Below are 27,969 nucleotides of genomic sequence, written 5' to 3' on the forward strand. Positions count from 1 at the left end.
AGAGTATAGACTCTCTTTCTTAATTTTGCTTAACAAAAGTTATAGATTTATTTTATATCTCTCCGCCTCTTATAGGCCTCTTCGATTAACTTCCTTTTATTATAAACTTATTAAAATTAATTTTTATATTTGTTTATATTCGACCTTCCTAATAGTAGGCGGTCTTTTCTTGGTACCGAAGTTAATTAACATTGAGCCCGTCATTTCGGTTTTACCTGTTAACATATTATGCTATTTCCGCCACAGAGTTTGAAAGAATTTCTTTGATAGTCTCGTACTGTTTTCAAAGTTGAACTAACGTTTTGTTTTGTCTCTGCAGTTGTTGACGTTCAGAACGTTCAACTTGCACTCTATCGTTACGATAGAGAAAGAATGTTCACGGTTTCACGTTGCAGTAAGAGTAACCGTGTCTAGCGTTTTGTTCATTCTTTCTTAACTTAATGGTTTTGATCCTAATAAAGGAACTTTTCAGTTTTTTTCCTTTAACAATAATATGTTTTAACGATATATATGATTGGGCTCTTCTCTCAGGTTCTAAGTCAAGAGAGAGAGAGAGAGAGAGAGAGAGAGAGAGAGAGATAGAGACGTAGGGAGAAAGAGGATAAACGTTTCATTCAAGCCTGCCAGGCGTACGAGTAACGTCGTTATCGTTTTTGCTCTTCTCCCTAGTCTCTTTAGGGGAAGAAACTAAACGTTTCTAGAGTGATCTAGTGTTTAGTCTCTTTCCAGCCACTGAATTATCTTTCATTAGATTTTTCTGTTACATTGTAATTCTGTTTTCGCAATTACTAACTTTTGAGAAAGGATAGAATTGCGTGTTTCAGGTACAAACCACTTAAAGTTTCGAGTTCAGTGAAATAAGTGCAAACAGAAATCAAAGTGATAAGTGATTAGCGCAAAGTATGTCAGTGTTGTGCGTGAGGGTACTTTTGTGCGCGCCAGTCGTCCTCCCAGTCCGGGACCTCTTGCAAGCTCCCAAGCCCAGGGGAGAAGCAATGTCGAAGGGCAGAAGGGTTCAGCAGGCCTTGATCGGCGCACAGAAGTATCCTCGGTGGTTGTGGGCGTGTCTTACCGAGACCGTCACTCCCACCCGCAGACGATTGAGCCCTTATTTTGCTCGTCTGCAGAAGAAATTTAGGGGAGAAAACGCTGGTCTCAGGTCTCAAGACCTTTTAAACGTTAAGTCCAGACCTATGCCAGACGTACGAAGTTAGAGTTCACAGTCATTGGGTTAGCTCTGACTCTCCTCAGTCATCAGTTGAATGCACTCCGCCTAAGAGGAGTAAGGTTCTGCCACAACAGAGCTCGACTGTTAAGGCTTTACCTCAGCCTACTGTAGTTTCTGCCGACCCCAAGTGGACTCTACTACAGTCCATGCAAGCTCTGCTTTCGGACTTGATGCGTGAGTGTCGGGCTGAGAGTGTTGCGCCTCCGCCTCCGCCTACACTCCCTCCGCCTATGCTCGCTCCGCCTGATCGCAGTACCACCTGCCAGGCGTACGATGTTGTGGACTCTACTACAGTCCATGCAAGCACAGCTTTCGGACTTGATGCGTGAGTGTCGGGCTGAGAGTGTTGCTCCTCCGCCTCCGCCTACACTCCCTCCGCCTACACTCGCTCCGCCTGATCGCAGTACCACCTGCCAGGCGTACGATGTTGTGGACTCTACTACAGTCCATGCAAGCACAGCTTTCGGACTTGATGCGTGAGTGTCGGGCTGAGAGTGTTGCTCCTCCGCCTCCACCTACACTCCCTCCGCCTACGCTCGCTCCGCCTGATCGCAGTACCACCTGCCAGGCGTACGATGTTGAGCCACGTGCTGAGTTTGCTGTTCCCAGTGGTGTTCAGCCTCCGCCTTCCTTAAGGCAACCTTTACAATGGGATCAGGAGGATTATACCTCTCTTCCTCCGCCTCCACTTGCTGCTCCACCAGTGATGCAACACTCGGTTGAGGTACAACAACCTCTCCCGTCCATGAGTCAGTCTCCTCAGCTCTCGCTGCAGCGAGCTCAACCCTCCACAAGGCAAGCACCACAACACCTTAGCCTTGCGCCTCAGGAGCCTCAGCTTGCGAGACATTTACCTTGTTCTGCGCAGCCTCTTCCTCATCGCGCTCCGCTCACACCACAGGAACTGGAACTTGCTACTCCGCTTCCGCCAACCGCTCAGCAAGCGCAACCCTTGGGTTCAACCACTCATGCTAGGAGTCAGCCTCCTCCACCCATGCGCCTTCCTTCTGCTTGTCTTTTATTCAGCCTTTGCAGACTGAGCCTCAGGTGTTCCCTCAACAGAGTCTTGAAGAGGAAACCACAACTATTGTTGTTCCAGCTCGTTCTGACTCTGCTGTTCAGCATACCTTACCTCCATTTTCAAACCATGGCAAAAATATGAATCATGAGTTATGAATGTAAGGTAAACATTATGTTGATTTTTAAACCCCATGCAAGCATGCATAAAGCACTCTAGCACTGGTCATGGAATTTCTGAGAAATGTTAAACGCCATGCACACGCTCTGCTTTCCTTACAGCAGGCTCTGCTTACAGCAGGCTCTGCTTACTACATGCTCAGCATACAGCATGCTCTGCATTCAGCATGCTCTGCATACAACATGCTCTGCATACAGCATGCTCTGCATTCAGCATGCTCTGCATACAACATGCTCTACATACAGCATGCTCTGCATACAGCATACTCTGCATACATCATGCTCTGCATACCTTACCGCATGCTTCTCAGTCACACATCTTGGGTTGTTGCCAACTCACTAGACTGTCAAGCAGTTTCATAACGTTGCCTTCTAGTCTGCTGCTTTTGCACCAGTGAACCCTCACTCAGAGAACTTAGCTTTTCTAGGATAAGGTCCCTGTAGATGAGAAAGTTCTTTTCTCCCTCCTTCTGATATTCCCTTGAGGACTCTGTCATTTGGAGGGAGCCTTTAGCTGCATAACCTCTTATGGACTTTTATTTAAGCATAACATGCTTCCAGGGAAGGTTATGGTTCCACTTCAGTCGCTAATCCCGTCTGTTACCACACCTGCTCCCATAGACCTTGAGCTGTGTTGCATGACATGCAGTCCAAGCTTAGTCCTTGTTAGAGGATTTTTTGTTTACGGAGTCAATGTGTCACGGGGAAGACGTTCAACAACCAACAGAAGTGACTTGTTGTGACGCAGTGCGGCAACCTCAGCAACCCGTTAAGGAGTTGTCTGTACGACCCAGACAGTCTAGACAGATTCGGGTTGTCACTGTACTTCCTCGCTTGCCCATGATTGACAGTTCACAGACTGTGCAGCAGTATCATGATCTTGTGTCCGGCTCCGTCAGACGACTGGCTTTTAAGAGCTCCCACAAGTCGTCGCTGTCTGGAGATTTTCAAATGGACTATGGATCTGACCAAGGAACTGGGCCTCCTGGTCAATTTTGAGGAGTCTCAGCTCGTTCCATCCCAGACCATTGTCTCCTTGGGTATGGATCTTCAGAGTCGAGCTTTTCGGACTTTTCCGTCGGCCCCAAGGATCTTCCAAGCCCTAGAATGCATCCAGAGCATGCTGAGAAGGAACCGATGCTCAGTCAGGTAGTGGATGAGTCTAACAGGGACACTTTCATCGCTGGCCCTGTTCATCGTGTTAGGGAGACTCCACCTCCCCTCCTTTCAGTATCATCTAGCTGCTCACTGGATAAAGGACATGACGCTAGAGACGGTCTCAGTTCCTGTTTCCGAAGAGAGGAGGTCTTCTCTCGCGTGGTGTAAGAACAGCTTTCTTCTCAAGGAAGGCTACCTTTGGCTGTTCAGAAACACGACCGCCGTCTCCTCTCGGACGCATCAGACACGGGCTGGGGTGCGACTTTGGACGGACAAGAATGCTCGGGAACATGGAATCAGGAGCAAAGGACACTTCACATCATTTGCAAGAAGTTGTTGGCGGTTATTCTGGCCTTGATAAACTTCAAGTCCCTCCAGCTTAACAAAGTGGTGGAGGTGGACTCTGACAACACCACAGCCCTGGCTTACATCTTCAAGCAGGGAGGGACTCTTTCGTGGAAGTTGTTCTAGATCGCAAGGGACCTACTCATCTGGTCTTTAGATCGAAAGCTAACTGGTAACGAGGTTCATTCAGGGCGGTATGAATGTCTTGGCAGATCACCTCAGACGGAAGGGTCAGGTCATCCCCACAGAGTGGACCCTTCTCAAGAGTGTTTGCAACAGACTTTGGGCCCTGTGGGGTCAGCCAACCATAGATCTGTTCACTACCTCGATAACCTAGAGACTCCTGTTGTATTGTTCTCCGATTCCAGACCCAGCAGCAGTTCACGTGGATGCTTTTCTGCTGGATTGGTTCCATCTCGACCTGTATGCATTCCCGCCGTTCAAGATTGTCAACAGAGTACTTCAGAAGTTCTCCTCTCACTAAGGGACACGGCTGACGTTGGTTGGCTCCGCTCTGGTCCGCGAGAGAATGGTTCTTAGAGGTACTGCAATGGCTGGTCGACATTCCCAGGACTCTTCCTCTAGGAGTGAACCTTCTAGTCTACCTCACGTAAAGAAGGTACACCCAATCCTCCACGCTCTTCGTCTGACTGCCTTCAGACTTTCGAAAGACTCTCAAGAGCTAGGGGCTTTTCGAAGGAGGCAGCCAGAGCGATTGTCAAAGCAAGGAGAACATCCACTCTCAGAATCTATCAGTCTCAAGGGGAAGTCTTCCGTAGCTGGTACAAGACCAATGCAGTTTCCTCAACCAGTACCACTGTAACCCAGATTGCTGACTTCCTGTTATATCTAAGGAAAGTAAGATCCCTTTCAGCTCCTACGATCAAGGGTTACAGAAGTATGTTGGCAGCGGTTTTCCGCCACAGAGGCTTGGATCTTTCCACCAACAAAGATCTACAGGACCTCCCTAGGTCTTTTGAGACCTCAAAGGAACGTCGGTTGTCCACTCCAGGCTGGAATCTAGACGTGGTCCTAAGGTTCCTTATGTCATCAAGATTTGAACCTCTCCAATCAGCCTCTTTTTAGGACCTCACATTAAAAACTCTTTTCCTCGTGTGCTTGACAACAGCTAAAAGAGTAAGTGAGATCCACGCCTTCAGCAGGATCATTGTTTTCACATCTGAAACGGCTACATGTTCCTTGCAGCTCGGTTTTTGCTAAACGAGCTTCCTTCACGTCCTTGGCCTAAGTCGTTCGAGATCCCAAGCCTGTCCAACTTGGTGGGGAATGATCTGAAAAGAGTACTTTGCCCAGTTAGAGCTCTTAGGTACTATCTAAAAAGGTCTTAACCTTTACAAGGACAATCAGAAGCCTTATAGTGTGCTATCAAGAAACCTTCTTTTCCAAGTTCTAAGAACTCAGTTTCTTACTATTCAGGCTTCTGATTAGAGAAACACATTCTCGTCTGAAGGAAGAAGACCTTGCTTTGCTGAAGGTAAGGACACATGAAGTGGGAGCTGTGGCTACTTCAGTGGCCTTCAAACAGAACCATTCTCTGCAGAGTGTTATGGATGCAACCTATTGGAGAAGCAAGTCAGTGTTCGCATCATTCTATCTCAAAGATGTCCAGTCTCTTTACGAGTACTGCTACACCCTGGGACCATTCGTAGCAACGAATGCAGTAGTAGGCGAGGGCTCAGCCACTACATTTCCATAATCCCATAACCTTTTAACCTTTCTCTTGAATACTTTTTATGGGTTGTACGGTCGGCTAAGAAGCCTTCCACATCCTTGTTGATTTGGCGGGTGGTCAATTCTTTCTTGAGAAGCGCCGAGGTTAAAGGTTGTGATGAGGTCCTTTAGTATGGGTTGCAGCCCTGTATACTTTAGCACCTTTGAGTTGATTCAGCCTCCCAAGAGGAACGCTGCGCTCAGTAAGGAAGACGATCTTATTAAAGGCAGAGTAACGGTTCAAGTCGACTTCCTTACCAGGTACTTATTATTTCATTGTTATTGTGGATAACTGATTATATGAAATACGGGATACTTAGCTATCCTTTAGTCTTGTACACTGGTTTTTCACCCACCCCCCTGGGTGTGAATCAGCTACATGATTATCGGGTAAGTTTAATATTGAAAAATGTTATTTTTATTAGTAAAATAAATTTTTGAATATACTTACCCGATAATCATGATTTAATCGACCCTCCCTTCCTCCCCATAGAGAACCAGTGGACCGAGGAATAATTGAGGAGGTGTCAACAAGAAGTACTTGAGTACCTGGCCACAGGTGGCGCTGGTAAATACACCCCCTTCTAGTATTGTGATAGCTGGCGTATCCCTCCATAGAATTCTGTCGGGCAACGGAGTTGACAGCTACATGATTATCGGGTAAGTATATTCAAAAATTTATTTTACTAATAAAAATAACATAATTACTTACAAATTTGTCATTTCATTATTAAGTTTTCATATTTCTTTAGGTATTATTGTGTTTAATAATGCTTTATTAACGCATTTTTGTATTCGATTTTTCAATGTTGGGAGCATTTAAACAATCAACAATTTCATTAGTTTGTTTACCTTTGGTTGGGATCAGCTGATTCCAAGGTTTTGCGACATTATTGAGAATATGCGCACATACGAATAACAAGGAGCATTGTTTATGTAATTTATTAACTTATTACAAATATAATCTTAATGAATATTATATCGGCATCAATATGTTGTTAGGGTATCATAGTTTTCGTATACAATAGTTTGTTTATAGCCATTATTATAAATTATCATATGAATACGTCTCTCTCTCTCTCTCTCTCTCTCTCTCTCTCTCTCTCTCTCTCTCTCTCTCTCTCTCTCTCTCCCAGGATATATCTTTAGACATCATTAGAAAAGCTGGGTATCGTCAGTCGATGTTTCGGTAATGAGAATGCTAATATTACTCGATAACGTATCAAAAGGAAATCACTCAATTGGCCAGTTCACCTTCCGCCATAAATATGATGTCACCAGACATACTGTACTGTACTTTTCTTAAATTCACGTCAATTAGTACTGTACTCAGAATAACTAATACCTGTACAAACCAATGAAATACTTGGTATCATTTCTCAATGTTTCGATGATGGGTATGATAAATAACATTACTTGGTAACGAATTAAACAAAATCACATGATTTGCCAGCTTTCCTTCCATCAGAAACATTATGTCTCCAGACGTGTGACATGAATTTGCAAAGCAAGACTTGCAAAATATGTAAAACCAGTCGCTGTTTTCTGGCACGAAATAAAAGAAAATACTTCCATATCAAGTAAAAGTATTTACCAGTAAATTTTATTATGTAAAAGAGAATATATTGTTTTTAAGAAAATATCTGCCCTATTAGCTTACTTTTATCAGATATATATCGATCTGTATTAGAGATGAAACAAAGGAAATAAAACACATTGAATATGAGATTCTGCTCTAGTTATGGCGTCAAATCTACGCTAAATAGTAGTCATAAACTGATGTAGACCCTTGAAATGTTTTGTATCGTTACTTGATATTTGGATTATGGGACTATTATTATTAATCAATTGCCATTTGAAAGGAAATCCCTCGATTTGCCTACTTGTTTTCCACCTGAAATATGACAACCATTTATATGAAAACAGATACAGTATAAAACTTTTCGTAATATATTTGTTATTTAAAATAAATACTGTATATTATCAATAAAAGAAAATGTTAACTTACCAAGATGAATTACTAAATTCTTATGCAAGAAAATAGATTATTTCTAAGGAAATATTTGTCTTACTAGTGTACTATTTCTAACAGATTTGTGTCATCACAGTGGAAAAGTGGTCGTAAAGGCGCACGGTCTTTAGTTCCATTGGTCGTAATTCTATGACTACCTGTACAATACTGTACCTGCTATCAAATATTTCCCAGGAAATTCCCGTCTGTGATCAAAGCAAAGAGCGTATGAGTGAGCGGAGGAGATGGTGCTTCTCCCCGCTACCACTAGTAACAACTGGAAAGATTGTTGACGCCTCGTTGAGACATATAGCCGTTTGTCAGCTTGCGCTGATTTCTTCTCTTATGTAATGAACTACAGGTTTGTATTGTTAGGAAAAATACATATTAATTCCAAATTTGTCGTATTTCCTGGGTATACAAACCCGAGTCCTTTAATCTAACTTCCCTTCTCAACCACCTCACTTAGTCCTGGGCTGAAATGTCAAAAGTAAAGCTATTCCTGCTGGGGAAGGGCATGGAGCTTCTTGCATGCACCCTTGACTAGCTGGTTAACTATTCGTTACCAAGTTTCAACGACTGTCCTCAGCTCATGCTGAATCACTCCCTAATTGAAGGACTCAGGTTTGTTTAGTTAGGAAGAATAGAAATCACTTATGAAATTTTTAATATTTATCTGTTCGGGTACTAATGATCTTTAATTTTACAGGACCTGGGACTGGAGTTCCTTTTCATTTTCATGGACCAGGTTTTGCTGAAACATTGTAAGTTGATGCTAAGTTGTAGCTGATTTTTCTATTAGAGCAATCTTGAAAATCAATTTCACCTACAAACCCATTCCTGATGGAAAGTACTATAGTACAGTAATTCAAATACTATCTATAACTGCCACCGGGGTGAAGTTTGTTCTTATATTGTATTTAAATTAAATTCTCTCTCTCTCTCTCTCTCTCTCTCTCTCTCTCTCTCTCTCTCTCTCTCTCTCTCTCTCTCTCTCTCTCTCTCTCTCTCTCTCTCTCTCTCTCATGAAATATAAAAGCCATTGGTTGTGCCCTCCCATTTTCCATTTTCCTTCATACATTTATTAGTACTGTTCCATAGGGAATACATTTTAACATCTTTTAAATAGAATTTGTTCCGATACAGATACAAACACTTGTTCTTCACATAGGAGATAGAAATTAGGGTAAGCTGAAACACGGCCCTAAATTCTTTTATCGACGTGTCAATAACAAGTTCGGCTGTTAACAGTGGTATCCAGGACTTCCCCCCCCCCTGCTCTCTCACAACAATCCCACTTTGATTTTAGCTCTGCTGTAGAGCAGATACTGTACTGTATTCTCTTTCATACTTCTAGAACTGGCTTTCTGGCATTATTATAGTAAAACACGGAAAAATCTTTACTAATAAAGGAATGCAGTTTTATATAGAAAAACTCCCGTTCTCTTCGAAAATTACTCTATTTCTGTCGCAAATGAATAGTTAATAAAATATACCCTAAAATATCTTTCGGTAATGGTGGTCACACGGTGTGAACTTGGGGTTTTGGTTGGGGGAAATTTAATGGTGAATCAATAAATAATGGTAAAACTAACTTTTTCTTCTCTATACTTTATTCTCTGGGATGCATAATAAATCCATGAAAAATCATCCAAAATATGGGCATCCTCTTCCCCTGAAATATTTATTTTACTCTTTGGTTTACATTTTACAAACCACACGTATCTGCTCTAGTTTGTATAATTGTACATATCTTATTATGCAATAACCACCTTATACTCCCTGTGCACTGGCCATCCTCCCACTTTCTTTTTACCAATGGAATTACTCCTGTTTGTTTGTTTGTATGCAGCTCCTCCTTCCTTCCTCTACCATACGATGAAGTTTGCCATATTTTGGCATGTTTTTATGCTCCAGTGTGACGTAGGCAGTTCTGTGACACACGCCCCATTTTCTTAGGATGACTCCTCAGTTCCTTTGTGGTTGTGTTATGTGTTGGTTGTGCATTATGGAGCCCAACATAAAAAAGTGTAATGGCTGCCATTATGGCCATATGGATGCTATAGCCAAGTTTCACAGTGGGTATTACAGTACACCTATTGTGAACAAATTTTTAAAAGCTCCTTGTGTTATCCCTCAAAAGCTTAAAGTGTCTCAAGTGCGATTCAGAGTTAGTTTTCAGGGAAGACCAGCCCATATTCTACTGTAACTTGACTATAAAGATTGCTGACACTTGATGCTGCGGAGGGCAGAGCCTCCTGTTAGCGAGAGGGCTGCCCTACTGCAGCTGGCTACAGATGACTCATCTGCGAACAGGAAGGTTGCCCAACACCTGGAGGAGGGCCTTCGGGCAGCTTGTCAGCTTTCCTACAGCCAGCTGGGCAAGGCCAGACAGAAGGATAGCATTATGAGTTTTCAAAGCTTGTTCCTGGGCTTACCCTGGAAGGATCCTCCTACGAGTAACCCAGGGTAGTATTCATCTGCATCTGCTCACATCCGAAGCAGACCAAACGTAAGTTGGGTGAGCACAGGCTGAGGTGGCTACATCCAGAGATACAAGACCTCTAAAGTCTTGCTGGGAGTGCGAATCATAGAGTCGCATCCTGCCTGGGACAGTTACCAGCCAGTTGGTTTGAAACTTCTACCCACTAAATGGTGAGTCTCCACTGTAAATAACTAAAGGGTTTGTATATAGTGCCGGAACAAATGAAAAATTTGTAAATAATTTGTATTTTTTCCTAACTATACAAACTTTTAGTTATCTATCTATACAAACCTTGAGCTACTTGCACATACTGGTCCTGCCATCACTTTCCCCCAAGAAGTTCTGCTTGCAATTTCAAAGTGACACACTAGTGCGAGTGTGAGCGAGGTGGGCAGGTATAACCCCCCATCTCTGCTAACTAGCGCTTGGTAGGTAGTTACATCTTGCTTAAAAGTCTTCCGTTTCGTTTCAGCTGTCGCTGAAATATATCTCCACTGTAAATAGGTCAAGGTTTGCATTGTTAGGAAAAATACAGATTATTTTCAAATTTGTCATATCTTTTATTTGTCTGTGGTCTTTAACCTCATGTCATTTGAGTTTAATTTTACTATACTGTATATGTAGGAAATATGTTTAATTATTGAAATATATATGCATTAAAAAACCTCCATGATTTTGTTTTTTCAGGTGGGGTCGGAAAAGATGGTTCATGTATCCTCCTCATGTTAACCCAAATTTTCATCCTAATCGTACAACTCTACAATGGCTTATTGAGGATTATCCTCGTAGAAAAGATGACATCAATCTTTATGAATGTACCCTGTCACCTGGTGAGGTAGGGGTCTTTTTATCATGTATTAAGCATCAACTCTAAATTTTTTCCTAAAGGTTTATGAACTTTGGAGTACTGAAGTAAGATATGATAAGTTTTAAAATAATTTAAGAAATGTATTGAGATTTGTTCCTATACACAATACAAATCTTGTCCTTTAATAGGAGTACGACTTCTGTAAAATTGGAAATAATCGTATAAACTTTAAACAAGGTAGTGGTTGTTAGTAGTAGTAGCTGACGAGTTGTGGGTAGGTCCCACTCACCAACCAGATAGCGTAACCTTTTCTTTGACTTCAGCCTCTGAAAAGTTCAGTCTTACTTTATGGCACCCTCATCTGGCTGTTTTAATCATTTGCTTTATCTGTTAGTTTGAAGATGGGTCTTGCAGTCATGTCTGAGGGATATTACAATTGGAATTGCAGTGTTCTATGATAGATGTATTTGTACTACTGTTACTCTGCTACCTGCCTCTATCCAATACTGTGTACTTGATCCTGTTGAGTGGCATGTCTGTTGTTGTCTCCCTCGTGTGTGTGACCAACAACATGAGCCTAAGGAAGGTCTTCTTTGAAAATTGCGGGTGCTCCTTTGGCAGACCGGAACCAAGTGTAAGGGGAGGGGTGCCGTTCTTCTTCTTCCCTTCAGGGTCTACCAGTCCTGGAAGGCGATAACAGCGTATCACCTGGCTGTAGCATTCATCCTACAAGAGTGTAGTCTTTAGTATACACAACTTTGGAGAAGATGAACTTCAAGTCTCCCTTCTTTTTTCATCTTCACTCCGATTCATAAAAGTTACGCTTGCTTAACTCTCAATGTTTCTCTCCTTGTGAGAGACACTGCTGTTTGCACTGTTAGTCTGGAGGAAGGGCCCTCCAATTACCCTTCCTGGACGAGATAGACCTTTCTTTTTCGAGAGAGAAAGAATTGGCTAGTGTCAATGATATTGGTACACACTACTACTATTGTCAGATGTGATGCTGTTATGATTAGCAGACTGTGGCCGGGGGGGGGGGGGGGGGGTATAGCATGTAGACTTACTATCTGATTAACAACCCCAATCCCTTTTAATTTGCTCCAGGGAGCACTGTGATAAATGGGTACCACCTCTTATTTTAGTTCTGGGCATGGGGACCCAACAAACATGTACTTCTGGGCAAGGGAACCCAACAAATAATATATACTTCAGGAAAGTTTTTTTCAGTTTCATTTCACTGTCACTGCATTACAAAGCATATTGTGTAAGATTTTTCATAATTCTGACCATCCTTTACATTCACATCTTCCCGGCCAGTACCATCCTGTTCGTAATACTAGGTAAACAGTCATTTCTAATAGTCATGCCTTCATAATGAGGCTCAATACTACACAGTATTCTAGAAGTTTTATTCCAGCTGTGACCAAGTTGTTGAATGATCCTTCCTAATCATGTAGTTGAATTGGTAGAACTTCAAAAGTTCCAGCTTGCTGAAAAATGTTTTTATGTTGAACAGGTTGACATAATTCTCTTTTTATAGTTTATTGTATACTTTAGTTTAATTGTTCTTTACTTCTCATATAGTTTATTAATTTCTTTATTTCCTTTCCTCACTGGGCTATTTAATTTGATGGAGCCATTAAGCTTATAGCATCCTGCTTTTCTAACTAGGGTTGTAGCTTAGCTGGTAATAGTATCATATTATAGTACATAGTTTTAAAATACTTTCCTCTTATATTTTATTCACTATCAAGTTTAATGACATATTAAAGTTTACTGGAGTTTAATCCATGTTGTCAATGCATAATAATTTGTAGTTTTTAGGTTTGCAGTGCTTGACTATATGTATAGCTTAATAAATTTAGAATTTTTCTTCTAATTTCTTAAGCAGGGTTTGTGCATTTTGGTTTAGTTTTTCATAAACCAAATACATCTTTTATAAAACACTGATGTATCATACTCATGTAAGATTTATAGGAAATCTCAAGCAGACTGGAATGGGATTTTGAGTGATCTTTTGGGCCTTAATTTGTCACAGTTGTATTGTAGTGTTGATCCTGTTGTCTTTCTGAATGAGAATTTAGTTAATATAATTGATAGGTATATTCCTTCTCGTGTGCTAAGGTACCGAGTGCAGAACAAACCATAGTTCAGTGATGCTTGTAGATGTGCTTATTTGGAGAAGCAGGAAGCCTATCATCTTTAGACTGGTAACAGATCAGATTTGACCTGGAATAATTATACTCAGCTTAGTGCTTTTGCTCAAAGAGTTTGTTTCAACTGCAAATGATTACAATTTAACCATAAAAGAATCCCTTTCTGGTACAACCCAGGAACATAAGTGATGGACTACTCATAAATCTGCATTTTTTGGTGTAGATGCAACAGTTCCTCCTTTACTTAAACCTAATGGCGCTGTCCCTCACTGTCCAAGGGAAAAGGCAAGCTTTTTGGCTCATGTGTTTGACAGTAAGCAGAGTAATGAGAAAATTTATCTTCTGCATTCCTGTTTTCCCGAGGCTAAACCACCTAGTTTAGCTTTTCAATCTTGAGAAATTAAAGCTCTGTTGATTGACCTAGATGCTTATGGAGGTGTAGACCCAAATGGTATTTTTCCTTTGTTTTTAATAAAGACTACGGATTTCTTAGCTCCAAAGTTATCTGTTATTTAGTGCAAGTTAGCAAGAAGAGGAGCTTTTAGCGCTTGTTGAAGATTTGGTAATGTTACTCCATTATGTAAATGTGTTTGTGGTAGCTCAAGCCCAACTGATTACTGCCCAATTACCATAACTCCCATACTATCTAAAGTTTTTGAATGTCTTTTGGCAAAATGTCTTAATAGGTTTGCTGAAGGTAATTATCTGTTCTCTAGTTTGCAATTGGGTTTTCGTAAAGGCCTTGGAGCATGTGATGCCCTTCTTATAATCTCCAGTGCTGTACAGAAATCCCTTGATTGGGGCTAGGAAGTTCGTATGATTGGCCTTGATTTTAGTGCTGCCTTTTGCCGTGTTAATCATGAGGCCCTTGTTTTCAAACTTAAATAGTTGGGAGTGGGTGGGTCACTTCTTAGCATTATTATTGAAATTTTAAGTGATAGATTGCAAAGAGTTGTTGTTGATTGGCACCATAGTGAATATAGGAATGTGATATTTGGTGTTCCTTTGGGTAGTGTTCTTGGCCCATGACTTTTCATACTATACAAACATGACAACATACACCTCCTTACCTTTTGCTGAATATTTCTCGCATATCGTTTATGGATCTGGAGAAAGCATATGATAGAGTTGATAGGGAAGCAATGTGGAATGTGATGAGGTTATATGGAGTTGGTGGATGGTTGTTGCAAGCAGTGAAAAGTTTCTACAAAGGTAGTAAAGTATGTGTTAGAATAGGAAATGAGGTGAGCGATTGGTTTCCGGTGAGAGTGGGGCTGAGACAGGGATGTGTGATGTCGCCGTGGTTGTTTAACTTGTATGTTGATGGAGTGGTGAGAGAGGTGAATGCTAGAGTGCTTGGACGAGGATTAAAACTGGTAGGCGAGAATGATCATGAATGGGAGGTAAATCAGTTGTTGTTTGCGGATGATACTGTACTGGTAGCAGACACAGAAGAGAAGCTTGACCGACTAGTGACAGAATTTGGAAGGGTGTGTGAGAGAAGGAAGTTGAGAGTTAATGTGGGTAAGAGTAAGGTTATGAGATGTACGAGAAGGGAAGGTGGTGCAAGGTTGAATGTCATGTTGAATGGAGAGTTACTTGAGGAGGTGGATCAGTTTAAGTACTTGGGGTCTGTTGTTGCAGCAAATGGTGGAGTGGAAGCAGATGTACGTCAGAGAGTGAATGAAGGTTGCAAAGTGTTGGGGGCAGTTAAGGGAGTAGTAAAAAATAGAGGATTGGGCATGAATGTAAAGAGAGTTCTATATGAGAAAGTGATTGTACCAACTGTGATGTATGGATCGGAGTTGTGGGGAATGAAAGTGATGGAGAGACAGAAATTGAATGTGTTTGAGATGAAGTGTCTGAGGAGTATGGCTGGTGTATCTCGAGTAGATAGGGTTAGGAACGAAGTGGTGAGGGTGAGAACGGGTGTAAGAAATGAGTTAGCGGCTAGAGTGGATATGAATGTGTTGAGGTGGTTTGGCCATGTTGAGAGAATGGAAAATGGCTGTCTGCTAAAGAAGGTGATGAATGCAAGAGTTGATGGGAGAAGTACAAGAGGAAGGCCAAGGTTTGGGTGGATGGATGGTGTGAAGAAAGCTCTGGGTGATAGGAGGATAGATGTGAGAGAGGCAAGAGAGCGTGCTAGAAATAGGAATGAATGGTGAGCGATTGTGACGCAGTTCCGGTAGGCCCTGCTGCTTCCTCCGGTGCCTTAGATGACCGCGGAGGTAGCAGCAGTAGGGGACTCAGCAGTATGAAGCTTCATCTGTGGTGGAAATGTGGGAGGTTGGGCTGTGGCACCCTAGCAGTACCAGCTGAACTCGGCTGAGTCCCTGGTTAGGCTGGAGGAACGTAGAGAGTAGAGGTCCCCTTTTTGTTTTGTTTCTTGTTGTTGTCGGCTACCCCCCAAAATTGGGGGAAGTTCCTTTGGTATATGTATGTATGACAAACATGACATGTGGTTTGGCCTAGAAAACAAGCTTGTTGTATAAGCAGATGATGTTACACTTTTTGCATCAATTCCATCCCTGAATGTAGATCTAGGATTGCTAAATCCCTTAATAGAGATCTAGCTAAAGTTAGTGTATGGTGCAAATTATAGGGCATGAAGTTGAATCCTAACAAAACTAAAAGTATGATTGTAAGTTTCAAGGACAGTGGCTCCTCAACATCCAGATCTCAGCATTGATAACGTTTCTTTATATCTGTATGACTCTTTTTAAAATTTTAGATGTGATTCTCAACAGCAAATCTACTTTTGAGAAACACATTAGGTCAGTATCTTCAGTTGCACAAACAATTGGGTTACAGAGAAAGTTGTTTAAGATTTTCGATGATCAATCTGCTCTTGAGAAGTGTTATAATTTTTTCATTCTACTTTGTTTCCAGTATTGTTCTCCTGTCTGGTCTTTAGCTGCGGATTCTCATCCTAATTTGTTGGAAACAAACTTAGGGTCTATTAAATTTCTTATTCCTGATCTAGATATTAATCTCTGGGACGTTCTTTCAATTAGTTTGTTATGCATGTTGCATAATATTTTTCATAATTCTGACCATCCTTTACATTTAGATCTTCCTGGACAGTTATATCGTGTTCGTAATACTAGGCATGCAGTTAATTCTAATAGTCAGGCCTTCTCCACCTTGAGGCTCAATACTACACAGTATTCTTGAAGTTTTATTCCAGCGGTGACCAAGTTGTGAAATGATCTTCCTAATCGGGTACAGTAGTTGAATCAGTAGTACTTTAAAAGTTCTAACTTGCAGCACATGTTTTTATGTTGACCAGGCTGACATAATTCTTTTTATAGTTTATATATGAAATATCTGTTTTGAGGTTCCTAATAATTTTAAAATATTCTATTTTAATTGTTCATTATTTCTCATATCGTTTATTTTATTTATTTCCTTATATCCTCTCCTCACTGCGCTATTTTTCCCTATTGGAGCCCTTGGGCTTATAGAATCTTGCTTTTCAAACTATGGTTGTAGCTTAGCTAATAATACTAATGATAATAATAGTAATAATAATAATGATAATAATAATGATAATGATATTAACAATAAATTTTATAGCTATAATTTTCAATGAAAATATTCATAACCTTGAATTTTTGGTGTTTAAATTGAAGTGTTTGACAAAATTATCTTATTTGTATCTTCAGAAATTTGTTCATTGAAGTTTTGTATACTGGGGCATTGGTGTATTAATTTTTCATTATAGGCATTGCCTTTTAATTTGTTTTTCCTTATTATAGGAAATTAAGTTTTTTCATTTTTCATTTTTATTCTTTACAAACTTATTCTTTAACTTGTATGTTGATGGAGTGGTGAGAGTGGTGAATGCTCGAGTGCTTGGACGAGGATTAAAACTGGTAGACGAGAATGACCATGAATGGGAGGTAAATCAGTTGTTGTTTGCGGATGATACTGTACTGGTTGCAGACACAGAAGAGAAGCTTGGACGATTAGTGACAGAATTTGGAAGAGTGTGTAAGAGAAGGAAGTTGTGAGTTAATGTGGGTAAGAGTAAGGTTATGAGATGTACGAGAAGGAAAGGTGGTGCAAGGTTGAATGTCATGTTGAATGGAGAGTTACTTGAGGAGGTGGATCAGTTTAAGTACTTGGGGTCTGTTGTAGCAGCAAATGGTGGAGTGGAAGCAGATGTACGTCAGAGAGTGAATGAAGGTTGCAAAGTGTTGGGGGCAGTTAAGGGAGTAGTAAAAAATAGAGGGTTGGGCATGAATGTAAAGAGAGTTCTATATGAGAAAGTGATTGTACCAACTGTGATGTATGGATCGGAGTTGTGGGGAATGAAAGTGATGGAGAGACAGAAATTGAATGTGTTTGAGATGAAGTGTCTAAGGAGTATGGCTGGTGTATCTCGAGTAGATAGGGTTAGGAACGAAGTGGTGAGGGTGAGAACGGGTGTAAGAAATGAGTTAGCAGCTAGAGTGGATGTGAATGTGTTGAGGTGGTTTGGCCATGTTGAGAGAATGGAAAATGGCTGTCTGCTAGAGAAGGTGATGAATGCAAGAGTTGATGGGAGAAGTATGAGAGGAAGGCCAAGGTTTGGGTGGATGGATGGAGTGACGAAAGCTTTGGGTGATAGGAGGATAGATGTGAGCAGGCAAGAGAGCGTGCTAGAAATAGGAATGAATGGCGAGCGATTGTGACACAGTTCCGGTAGGCCCTGCTGCTGCCTCTGATGCCTTAGATGACTGCGGAGGTAGCAGCAGTAGGGTATTCAGCATTATGAAGCTTCATCTGTGGTGGATAATGTGGGAGGGTGGGCTGTGACACCCTAGCAGTACCAGCTGAACTCGGTTGAGTCCCTTGTTAGGCTGGGAGGAACGTAGAAAGTAGAGGTCCCCTTTTTGTTTTTGTTTCTTTGTTGATGTCGGCTACCCCCCAAAATTGGGGGAAGTGCCTTGGTATATGTATGTATGTATTCTTTACAAATTAAATACTGTTTTAGAATTTTTGTGTTATCCCTCACTTAAATTGACATTTTCCTCAACAGTACAAAAATAGTCAAGTATCTTGCCATTTACTGTATTTTATGTAATATTCATGCTATAAATAAATGTCCCGAGATTTGAGCTTGTTGTATACCCTTACCCAGAATCAAATCAAGGTGTGGTGCTTAGTGTTCATATAGCATTGATTTTTCTGGGGCCAATCCACTGCGTATCTAAAATTAACAACAAGAGTTAGGTCGCCATCCCGAACAATCAGTCTGCGTGGCGTGACTGAGTGGCCTTGGTACCCCAGTAGCTGGGCGGAACAGAAGTGTACAGACAGTCTGTTCCAAAAGTTGATGGAGGAGCTACAGTGACTTACATCTCCCTTCCATCTTGGACTTGGGATGTCAGTTTCTTCCTCCTTCACAGGGTGGTTCTCGATGGAATGGATGATACCATTCAGCATTGTACTTAAGCACATGCACGCTTTAATAGGCAAAGAAATTGGGGTGGCAGGCCTTGCTCGGGCTATGGTTGACCCTCTTCCCTAATCCTTGGTGCCAGAGGCACACTGTGCTTCACTGTTTGCGTGTGAGTCACGTATCAGGAGATCTCTTATTGCTTTAGGCATGCCCGGGTCTTCCTCAGCCCCCGATTACATACCATCTTCCATCCTAGGGATGGAACGGTCATTCTAATAGAGGTGAGTAGATTATCTGGAGTGTGTTGCTTCATCTTCGCCTGTGTCGGAGGATGAAAGTTCTCTGTGGCAGGGTATCTCAGGGACTCCGGACTGTGAAGATAATTTCTCTCGTTTGTATGTGCAGCGGCCTGGGGGAGGCAACCATGGCTCTTACCTTTAGGGAGGACTTCAGTAATTTGGTGCCCCACAAAGATTGAAGCCCGTGTTGGAGTTTTCCTGGTTGGATCTTGTAGACCTGTCTTTGGAGTGGTTAGATGATCAGATTTGTGGATCTAAGAATTCCTTTTGTTCCAGCAAGTCACACAAGATCTTATCTGGCCTTGCTTCTAGGCAGTATAGGTTCTATACGCAGGGGAATACCACGTCTGCACCTCTGTAGGCAGACCTGTCAGTTTGCGCTTTGACGGTTTGCTGCTGCTGGAGAGACTCAAGGCAGAAGGTATGTCCTTCTTGTCCTCCTGAGTTGGGGCTGAGGTGCCCATTTTGGATCAGATTGTTTTGGGCCTATAGTCAGTGGTTGAGAAGGCTCATTCTATAAACTGGAGGGAACTGAGAGCCATTTGACTTGGTCCTCTAGCATTTCAGGACCATCTGACAGATACAGTAGTAACAGTAGACAACACGACAGCCATCTCTTTCCCGAGGAAGTAGGGGGACTCGTTCAGAGTCTCTTAATCAAGAGGCTCACAAGATTTAGCTTTGGGCAGAGAGAATGAGGATATCCCTGGTTTCCCAGTTCATTCTAGGGATGAACTGGAGGAATCAGATTTAGGGTTCAGAATGGACTCTGTCAGAACGACTTCGACGACCTCTGGAGGAAGTGAATTTCTGTTGCCAAGTGTTTTTCTGTGCCTTTCCAGGATCCCCAGTGTCGAGAACAATGCTGTCCTCCAAGAGTGGGAAGGTCTCCAGACTTACGCCTTCCTACCCTTCTCTCCGGTCAACCTGTCATATGTCTCTAACCCTTATTGCTACCTTCTGGCCTCAGAAGGAATGGTTCCCAAGCCTTTTAGAAGTCCTGTTGAGCGTCCATTCCACTTGGCAGAGAGACCATATCTTCTCAAACAGTCCCACTTTCATTGTTTCCATTAGGAGCTCCATGTGCTTCAACTTCAGGCTTGTCCTTCAGAGTCTAATCAGTTGGCATTAGCTAGACAGTATTCTCACTGAGTCTATTAGGTTAAATGGGTGGTCTTTTAACGTTGGTGTCTGCCAAAAGGTCATTCTTCTTCCAGACCCTCTTTGCCTAAGATTGCTGAGTTCATGGTTTATGTTCGTCAAAAAAGAGGCTTTGTTTCCTCGCTGCATAAAAGGTTATTGGTCAATGTTTTATGTATTTAAGGCGAGACTTCCTAAGATCTCCAGCTCTTACATTCTTAGGGATCTTGTTTGATCTTTCTCTATCACTCACCCTAGAGCCAAGCTGGCCCTTAGGTCTCCTCCGTATGAACCTTAGGAGACGGCGTCTGTGAGGGCTCAATTGTCCAAGACACACACTCTCGTTTCCTTGGCTGCAACCAAAGGAGTGAGCAAGCCCCATGCTCTTTTGTGCCAAGTTGCCAATTGTGGTCGAGATTTAATTCTGTCCTATCTTCCAGAATTTTTGGTAAAGACAGAGTCTATGTTGCACCCTCTTCCCAGGTTCTTCCCTTTAAAAGTGCTCTCCAACTTTGTTGGTAACTTAAGAGGAATAATTGTTCCTTTGTCCTGTGTTAGCCCTCTCGATTTACTTGCACAGAGTAGCCACTGTTCCTAGCTGTCCTGTTCAATTATTTTTGTCTCCTCACCACCAGTCCCTAATAGTTATACAAGAATGTAATGTCATTCTTTCTGAGAGATGTAATAGTCGGTTATGGCAGTCTTGAGGTCCATGAAGGCCAGGCCCAAAGAAGCAACCATATCAGAACCATGGCTAGATCAATAGCTTTCTTGGAGAATGTTCTTCTCTCCCAAGTACTAGAGGTGGCATTATGGCTGTCAAATACCGTGTTTACCTCTTTTTATTTAAAAGATGTCTCTCAGGTTCTTGGCAACCTTAGATCCTTGGTTCACTTGTTGATGGCAGGACAGGTCAACATCCCACAGTCTTTATTTTTGCCTTCCATTACATTGGTGAAGGCTATTGCGGTTTTGGTAATTTTTATCTTGTTGGGTTTAGGATGTCATACTTGGTGTGAAGTTAAGGGGTCTTAGTGTGACTTTACTTAAGTGAGGTGTTAAACTAGGTTAGGTTTAATGTTAATTCCCTTTATAGTGATGACAGCGATGACTGATCCCTACCTACTTATGTGTGGGAGGTACAGCACGTACTAGGAATGTAGCCGAGTGATGAAAGCACCCTTGATTGATCTCTCCCTGCTTACGTCGGAAGTACTGATAGGTACCTGGAACTTTTCTCGGAAGAACAAGGTTATTGATTGGCACCATTCTCTTCCCTGAGAACATGCTTTGGTACGTTGTTCACGTTTTCTCCCATAGTCACAGAACATTGGATTCCGCTTATTTCCACATTTCCTGGTACAGTACGTGATACCATTTAAATGGAACCTATAGTACATACTGTGTGATAGTTTTCATAGCTTGCAGAAATAAAACACCTGCTTGCATATGGGCTATAAGAATTTTCATTCACAAATGATGAGTTCTCCTGTCTTGTTTTTTCTTTATCAGAACGTTACAATGGCGTCCTCTCCTGGCAAGACGTATCTCATCATGGTTTTACTTCATGATCTCTTCAGGATCGATCTAGTGCAGTGATCGCTGACAGCTGTGAACCATATGATTGAAAACCACGATTGGGAATCATGTTTTTGCTGGCCACGATCGATATCTGTGATTGGAAAGTATGCAGCCACGCGCCGCAATCGGAAAGCATGCTATCGCTAGCCATGATCGGAAAGCATACTACTGTATTGCAGGCCACAATCGGGAATCATGCTATTGTCGGCCGCAATCAGGAATCATGCTATCGCTGGCTGTGATTAGGAATCATGTGATCGGTAGCCATGTTCAAAAATCATGCTACAGGATCTTAATCTCTTTTTCAGGTAATACTGTAGTTACCTTTCCTTTTAAGTCGAGAGATAAAGGATACTGCCCTTCTTTCCTAGGTAACAAACTAGCTTATCTATTCGTTTTACCTGTTTCTTCCCAATACTTTCACCCTGGAGAGAAGGAAGATGATGTCACCAAAGCACAAGATGACCGATCTTGTAGTCTTACTAGACTTTGCCCAATTCCACTTGAATGATTTCATGGAAAGAGCAGTGCTGTATTGAAGCCATTCCCCAAGGGGAATGTTTTCAGTACAAAATAAAGCCTATGATCCATTTTAGGTGAGACTAAGCACGAGCGCTGCTGGTCAAGATGGTGGCATTCACCCACGGAATGTTCCCAAGATACTTTGGAACAAGTGGCTTCTCGATCCGATTATAACACATACAAGCACTGGAATGCTATATCATGCTTGAACGATTGTCAAGAAGGATCCTCCCCAACATAGGACAGGTATTCAATTGTCCTGTTCCACCCACTGGAAGAAAGTGCGGTACCAAGAACTCTTTCTTTCAGGAGAGAGTAGGCCTATCAGTATTTCCTTGCTTAGTTCGCAAAATAAGAACATACATACGGAAACCGAACCCTCCCTGATTAGACCAATCAGTGTATGTGACAGGAGCTCCCCTGTGTTTTGTTCTTGTGAGAACAAACACACTCTCTTGCACCTTTTACCCACGTACCATCCTCACAGGAATTAGCATATACATGATATCCCAGTGCTCAGCTCTCACCGGTGCTTGGTTTTCTCAAGAACAAGCACGACAAGTCAAAGAAATTGTCTGGCTACCTGATAAAGATTGTTATTTTTTGCGACTCCTAAAGTGTATTGATGGCAATGCAGCACTTTATTTCATTGCATCCGATAGTAGTAGAGATTATTGAATAGCTGCATCTAATTTTTGTTTGAGGCTTGAGGTGGGTATGTCAGGTTCATCCGTACCAAGATTTCTGGGGTGGATGTGTTGTATGATACTAGCTGCATTTTTAGATTTATTTCAGGTCTTCTGAAATCTGTTTATGCTTTATGGTTTTAAATTGAATTGCCTTTTACAGCATAATTTATTTATACATACATACATATACCAAAGCACTTTCCCCAATTTTGGTGGGTAGCCGACATCAAACAAATGAAACAAAAAAGGGGACATCTCCTCTCTACGTACCTCCCAGCCTGACAAGGGACTCAACCGAGTTTGTACTTTCCCCATTAATATACTGGACCTAGAGCAGGGGTATAATATCACTATGGTATTTTTGTCACATTTGATTCCCTGTCCTAGCCTTTTCCAAAAAAGTCCTTGAAGACCACATAGCACATTATTTCCAATTATGGACGTTTGTTATTCAGTGATTTTCCATGATTTTAAATGGGAAAAATTATTTTGGTTTACATGCCTGCTCCTGGAACGGATTATATTCGTTTATCCAAGTACAGTAATACTGTATTTAGGCAAAGCTATGAATGGTTGAGTTAGTGTGCCTAATTTATTCTATGGTGTTAGGGTCCCTACTCGTCCTCCGACCAAAACATACCAGGTTATTTCTGATTAAAGGCTTGATCACAGAAGCTCTAAAGGGTTGGATCCAAATCTTATGAAAGCCTTGAAGATTAAGGTTCATAATATTAGAAGTGCAACTACTTCTCTTAATTTTTGCAGGAATCTTCCTATGGAAAGGGTTTTAGGGGCATAGCAAATCAGTTTTTGTTAAACAGTGCCTAAGAGAATCATGGGTTACTTATCAAAATCTCTGAACTCTAGGTCATACAGTATAGTGACAGCCAGAGATGTAACCTTATTCAGTAATATTCTGAACCCTATTAGTATATAATTTTTCTGTTTTTTTTTTTTTTTTTTTTACAAATTATAAGTTTTGATTATTTGTTTTATGGTTTATATGAATAGAATTTAGTGTGTGTTTTCATGTAGAAACAATTTGGAGACCAGCATATCAAAAGGGTTCTTTTGAAACAATCTGTAGTAACATTACAAATGTATTTTGAAGAGTTGTTACCAACTATCTAGACAGGTGAGTCTAGAATCAAATATATTTTGTACCTGGTTAGTATTGTACTATTTTTCTCTTTTACTGGTGTCCTACCTCCATTAGTGTTTGGGAGATAGCCATATGAGTATCATGGGGGGGTCATTGAAATTAATAGCATTTTAACATTAAGATTGGTTATTTGTATACTCACCTGATGTTTATATACTGTACATGGGCCCCCTCCACTCTGACTGGTGGTTGATTGATTGATTGATTGATTGATTTAAAGTTTTCAGGCATCCTGACATCTGAGGTCATTGACGCCAGTAACATTTAATTTATGTATACAAAAATAAAAAATAAAATAAAATAAAAAATAAAAGAGTATTCAATTAAAATCATAAAAGTTGAATGTCATAAAAGTTAAATATTTTTCAGGAGACCTGCTTCTGAAATAAATCTAAAAATGCCACTTACATGGTAGGACACATCATTTCCAAGAATCTTGGCAAGGATGAACTTGCCACCCTCACCTCGAGCCTCAAACAAATATCTATTCCCTAAGTTGTTATAATTGGGGCATTCGGTCAACAAATGCCTTACTGTTAGAGGTACTAAACAGTCGTCACAATACGGTTGGTGTTGGCCCTTCAGCAGAAACTCGTGTGTCAACCGAGTGTGACCAATACGGAGACGACAAAGAGGCGTCTCCCATTTTCGGGGCATCATATTATACCTCCAAGGAGATATGTCATTTGTTACCGCTCGCATTTTATTGCCATCTAGGCTATCCCATTGCTGTTGCCATTTTTTGCAAACCAATTTCTTGATGTCAGGTAAGAAATCATTACAGGGAATGGGATACCTTCTTGGCAGCAACTCGGATGCAGCCTTCTTAGCCAGTGAATCTGCCTTCTCATTCCCAGACACACCTACATGTGCTGGAACCCAACAAAATTGAACTGTTATACCTCTCCGTCCAATAATAAAAAGCCATTCTAAAATCTTTAAAACTAGAGGGTTATTAGAATTAAAAACTTCTATAGCTTGAAGGACACTCCTTGCATCACTAAAAATTGTAAAATTACCCTCCTTCTCCAACGCTATTTTCTCAATAGCGGTTAATATGCCATACAGTTCGGCAGTAAATATGGAAGCGGTCAGAGGAAGTGCACCTCTACAATTAAAACCATTACTATGTACTCCAAATCCAACGCCATCATCAGATTTGGAGCCATCAGTATAGATAAAAGTTGATCCTCTATGTTCTTTAACATGTTCATTAAAAAGAGACCTGGCTTCTAGGTCTGACATATTCTTCTTACCTCCAATAAAATATTTACAAAAAGATATCTCTGGTAACTTCCATGGAGGCGTTGATGATACCTTGAATGGAAGTACCTTATTTCTAATTATATCCAGACTATTTAATAATCGTTTCACCCGAAAGCCATAAGGTTGAGGAGATTTTGGGTGCAACTCAAAGTATGATGCTTGTCTTACAAGGCTTGCAGTCTGAAAGGCTAGAGAGTTAGGGAGTCTTTGCAATCTAAACCAATACCGAATAATGGAAGACATTCGGTAAAGGTCTAGAGGTAACTCTCCAGCATCAACAAGGAGACTTGGGATAGGCGAGGTTTTAAAAGCTCCAGTAGACAATCTAATACCTGCATGATGTATCGAGTCTAATATTTTTAACCGGCTTGGGGTGGCTGAAGAATATATTTCACAACCATAACTAATTTTGGAAAAAATCAAGGCCTTGTATAATTTTAAAATAGTATTGCGGTCTGCCCCCCATGATGTATGGGACAATACTTTTAAGATATTCAGAGCTTCAACACATTTAGCTTTTAACGCTTTCAAGTGAGAAACCCATGTAAGCCTACAATCAAATATCAAACCTAGAAATTTAGCTTCTCTTGCACATGGTATCCGTTGACCTTTAATGTATATATCCGGGTCTGGATGTACTCCCCGGATACGACAAAAATGGACAATGGTAGTTTTACTTGTCGAGAACTTAAATCCATTCATGTCAGCCCACTGGATAATTTTATCAATAGAAAGTTGGATTTTTCTCTCAACCATTGCCATTCTAGTGCCAGCAAATGATATTGAGAGATCATCCACAAATAATGTTGAGAGACCATCCTGGGGAATGGCTGAGGATATCCCATTAATTGCTAGTGCAAAAAGGGTTACACTCAGCACACTACCCTGAGGAACTCCTCCTTCCTGGCACTTACTCTCTGATAGAGTTTCCCCCACTCTCACTTGAAAAACTCGACGTGAAAGAAATGCCTGAATAAATAGTGGCAGCTCTCCTCTCAATCCCAATTCATGAATGGTTTTAATTATACCATATCTCCATGTGGTATCATATGCCTTTTCAAGGTCAAAAAATACTGTCACATGGTGCTGTTTGGAAGCAAAGGCTTCACAAATAGAAGACTCAAGTCGTATTAACACATCAGTTGTTGAGTGCATTTTTCTGAATCCACATTGAATCGGTGATAAAATACCCTTCTTTTCAAGGTACCACATCAGCCTTGCATTGACCATCTTCTCCATGATTTTACATAAATACGAAGTCAATGCAATAGGTCGATAGCTTGCTGCTAAAAACTTGTCCTTACCAGGTTTTAAAAAGGCTAAAATAATGGCTAGTTCCCAAACACTTGGGTAACTATGATCATGCCATATTCTATTAATAATACTTAAAATAAATAACTTTGTATTAAAATGTACATGTTTAACCATTGCATATGGAATTCCATCGGGTCCAGGAGCTGTATCGTTGCAAGTAGCGAGTGCGGAATCAAGTTGTCTTTCCGTAAAAGGAGAATTATACGATTCTTCCCTTCCTGTTGCAAAATTTAAAATTTTCTTTTCTTCAATGCTCCTGTACTGGTGACCAGGAGCTGCTACACTCTTGCACGATACATTTGAAAAATGGTCAGCCAGGGCATTACTAACTTCATTTCCTTCAGTCACAAACTGACCATTCACTTTCAACACTGGTGGTGGGTTCGGGGTAAATTTGCCTGCAATTTTTTTTATTTTCCTCCATACAGAAGATGGTGGTGTTCTACTATTAATGGAGGAAACAAAAGCCACCCAAGATTGGCGTCTAGCTTCTTTCATGGCACGACGGAACTGTGCTCTACACTTTTTATATGATATCAAATTTTCATCAGTACGGCGTCTACGCAATCTAGTCAGAGATTTTCTGGTGGCTCTGTGCAAGGCTGTTAATTCTGAGGACCACCATGGGACTGGTCATCTTTTGAATAGTCCTGTGGTTTTGGGAATCGAATTGATTCCTGCTGTATGAAGAGTTCCATTCAGTAGGTCTATGGCATCATCAATACTTTCAAACTGTTCTGCTCTCCCTTCGATTTCACTTAGCTCAGAAAATTTAACCCAGTCTGCCTTGTCTAGATTCCAACGTGGCGATCTTTGCAAAGGCGGACCCTTGTTGGTGTTTATAATGATTGGTGCATGATCACTAGTATGCCAATCATCTAATGTCCTCCAATCAAAATCAAGAAGGCAGTTAGAGCTTGCAATTGAAAGGTCAATGCATGACAAAGTACCTGTCTGAACATGGAAGTGTGTGGGCTCTCCTGTATTAAGGAGCCCCACATCCTCATTCTCCACAATTGATGAGATAATATTGCCCCTTGTGTTGGCCAAAACATCACCCCATAAAGGATGTCTACCATTCATATCTCCCAGTAAGAGAAAAGGTTGAGGGAGTTGTTGAATGACTTCTGCTAAATCATCATATAAAATATTATCATTTGGAGGTAAGTACATAGAGCATATTGTATATTTTCTCCCTATATCAATTTGTACAACAACTGCCTGCAGGGTTGTACGTATAGACATGGGTATTTGGGGAACATCTCGACGAATGTACATGAGACTTCCGCCATGGCTCCCTGCTTGTTGATTATATGGTGTTCTATAGCTAACATACTCTTGAGGACTAGGAGTGTTAGAATCAAGCATACTTTCCTGTAGACATACAATTATGGGGGAATGCTCATGAATTAGGAGCTTAAGTTCTTCATATTTCTCCCTCAAACCCTGACAGTTCCATTGCAAAATGGAGGAGAAAACTATGGATTA

At 41.1% G+C, this 27,969-nt stretch overlaps 1 protein-coding gene across 1 annotated transcript in view; it reads left to right on the forward strand.

Moving 5' to 3' along the window:
- The window catches only part of LOC137634784 (jmjC domain-containing protein 8-like), a 117,903-nt gene that overhangs the window by 85,561 nt on the left and 4,373 nt on the right, over positions 1-27,969 (forward strand). The window contains exons 6-7 of the mRNA XM_068367320.1: positions 8,380-8,434; positions 10,843-10,990. Coding sequence (XP_068223421.1) covers positions 8,380-8,434; positions 10,843-10,990 — 203 coding nt within the window. The remainder of the gene's footprint in view (positions 1-8,379; positions 8,435-10,842; positions 10,991-27,969) is intronic.

The sequence above is a fragment of the Palaemon carinicauda genome, chromosome 45 (assembly GCF_036898095.1).
Source record: "Palaemon carinicauda isolate YSFRI2023 chromosome 45, ASM3689809v2, whole genome shotgun sequence".
NCBI classification, from domain to species: domain Eukaryota; kingdom Metazoa; phylum Arthropoda; class Malacostraca; order Decapoda; family Palaemonidae; genus Palaemon; species Palaemon carinicauda.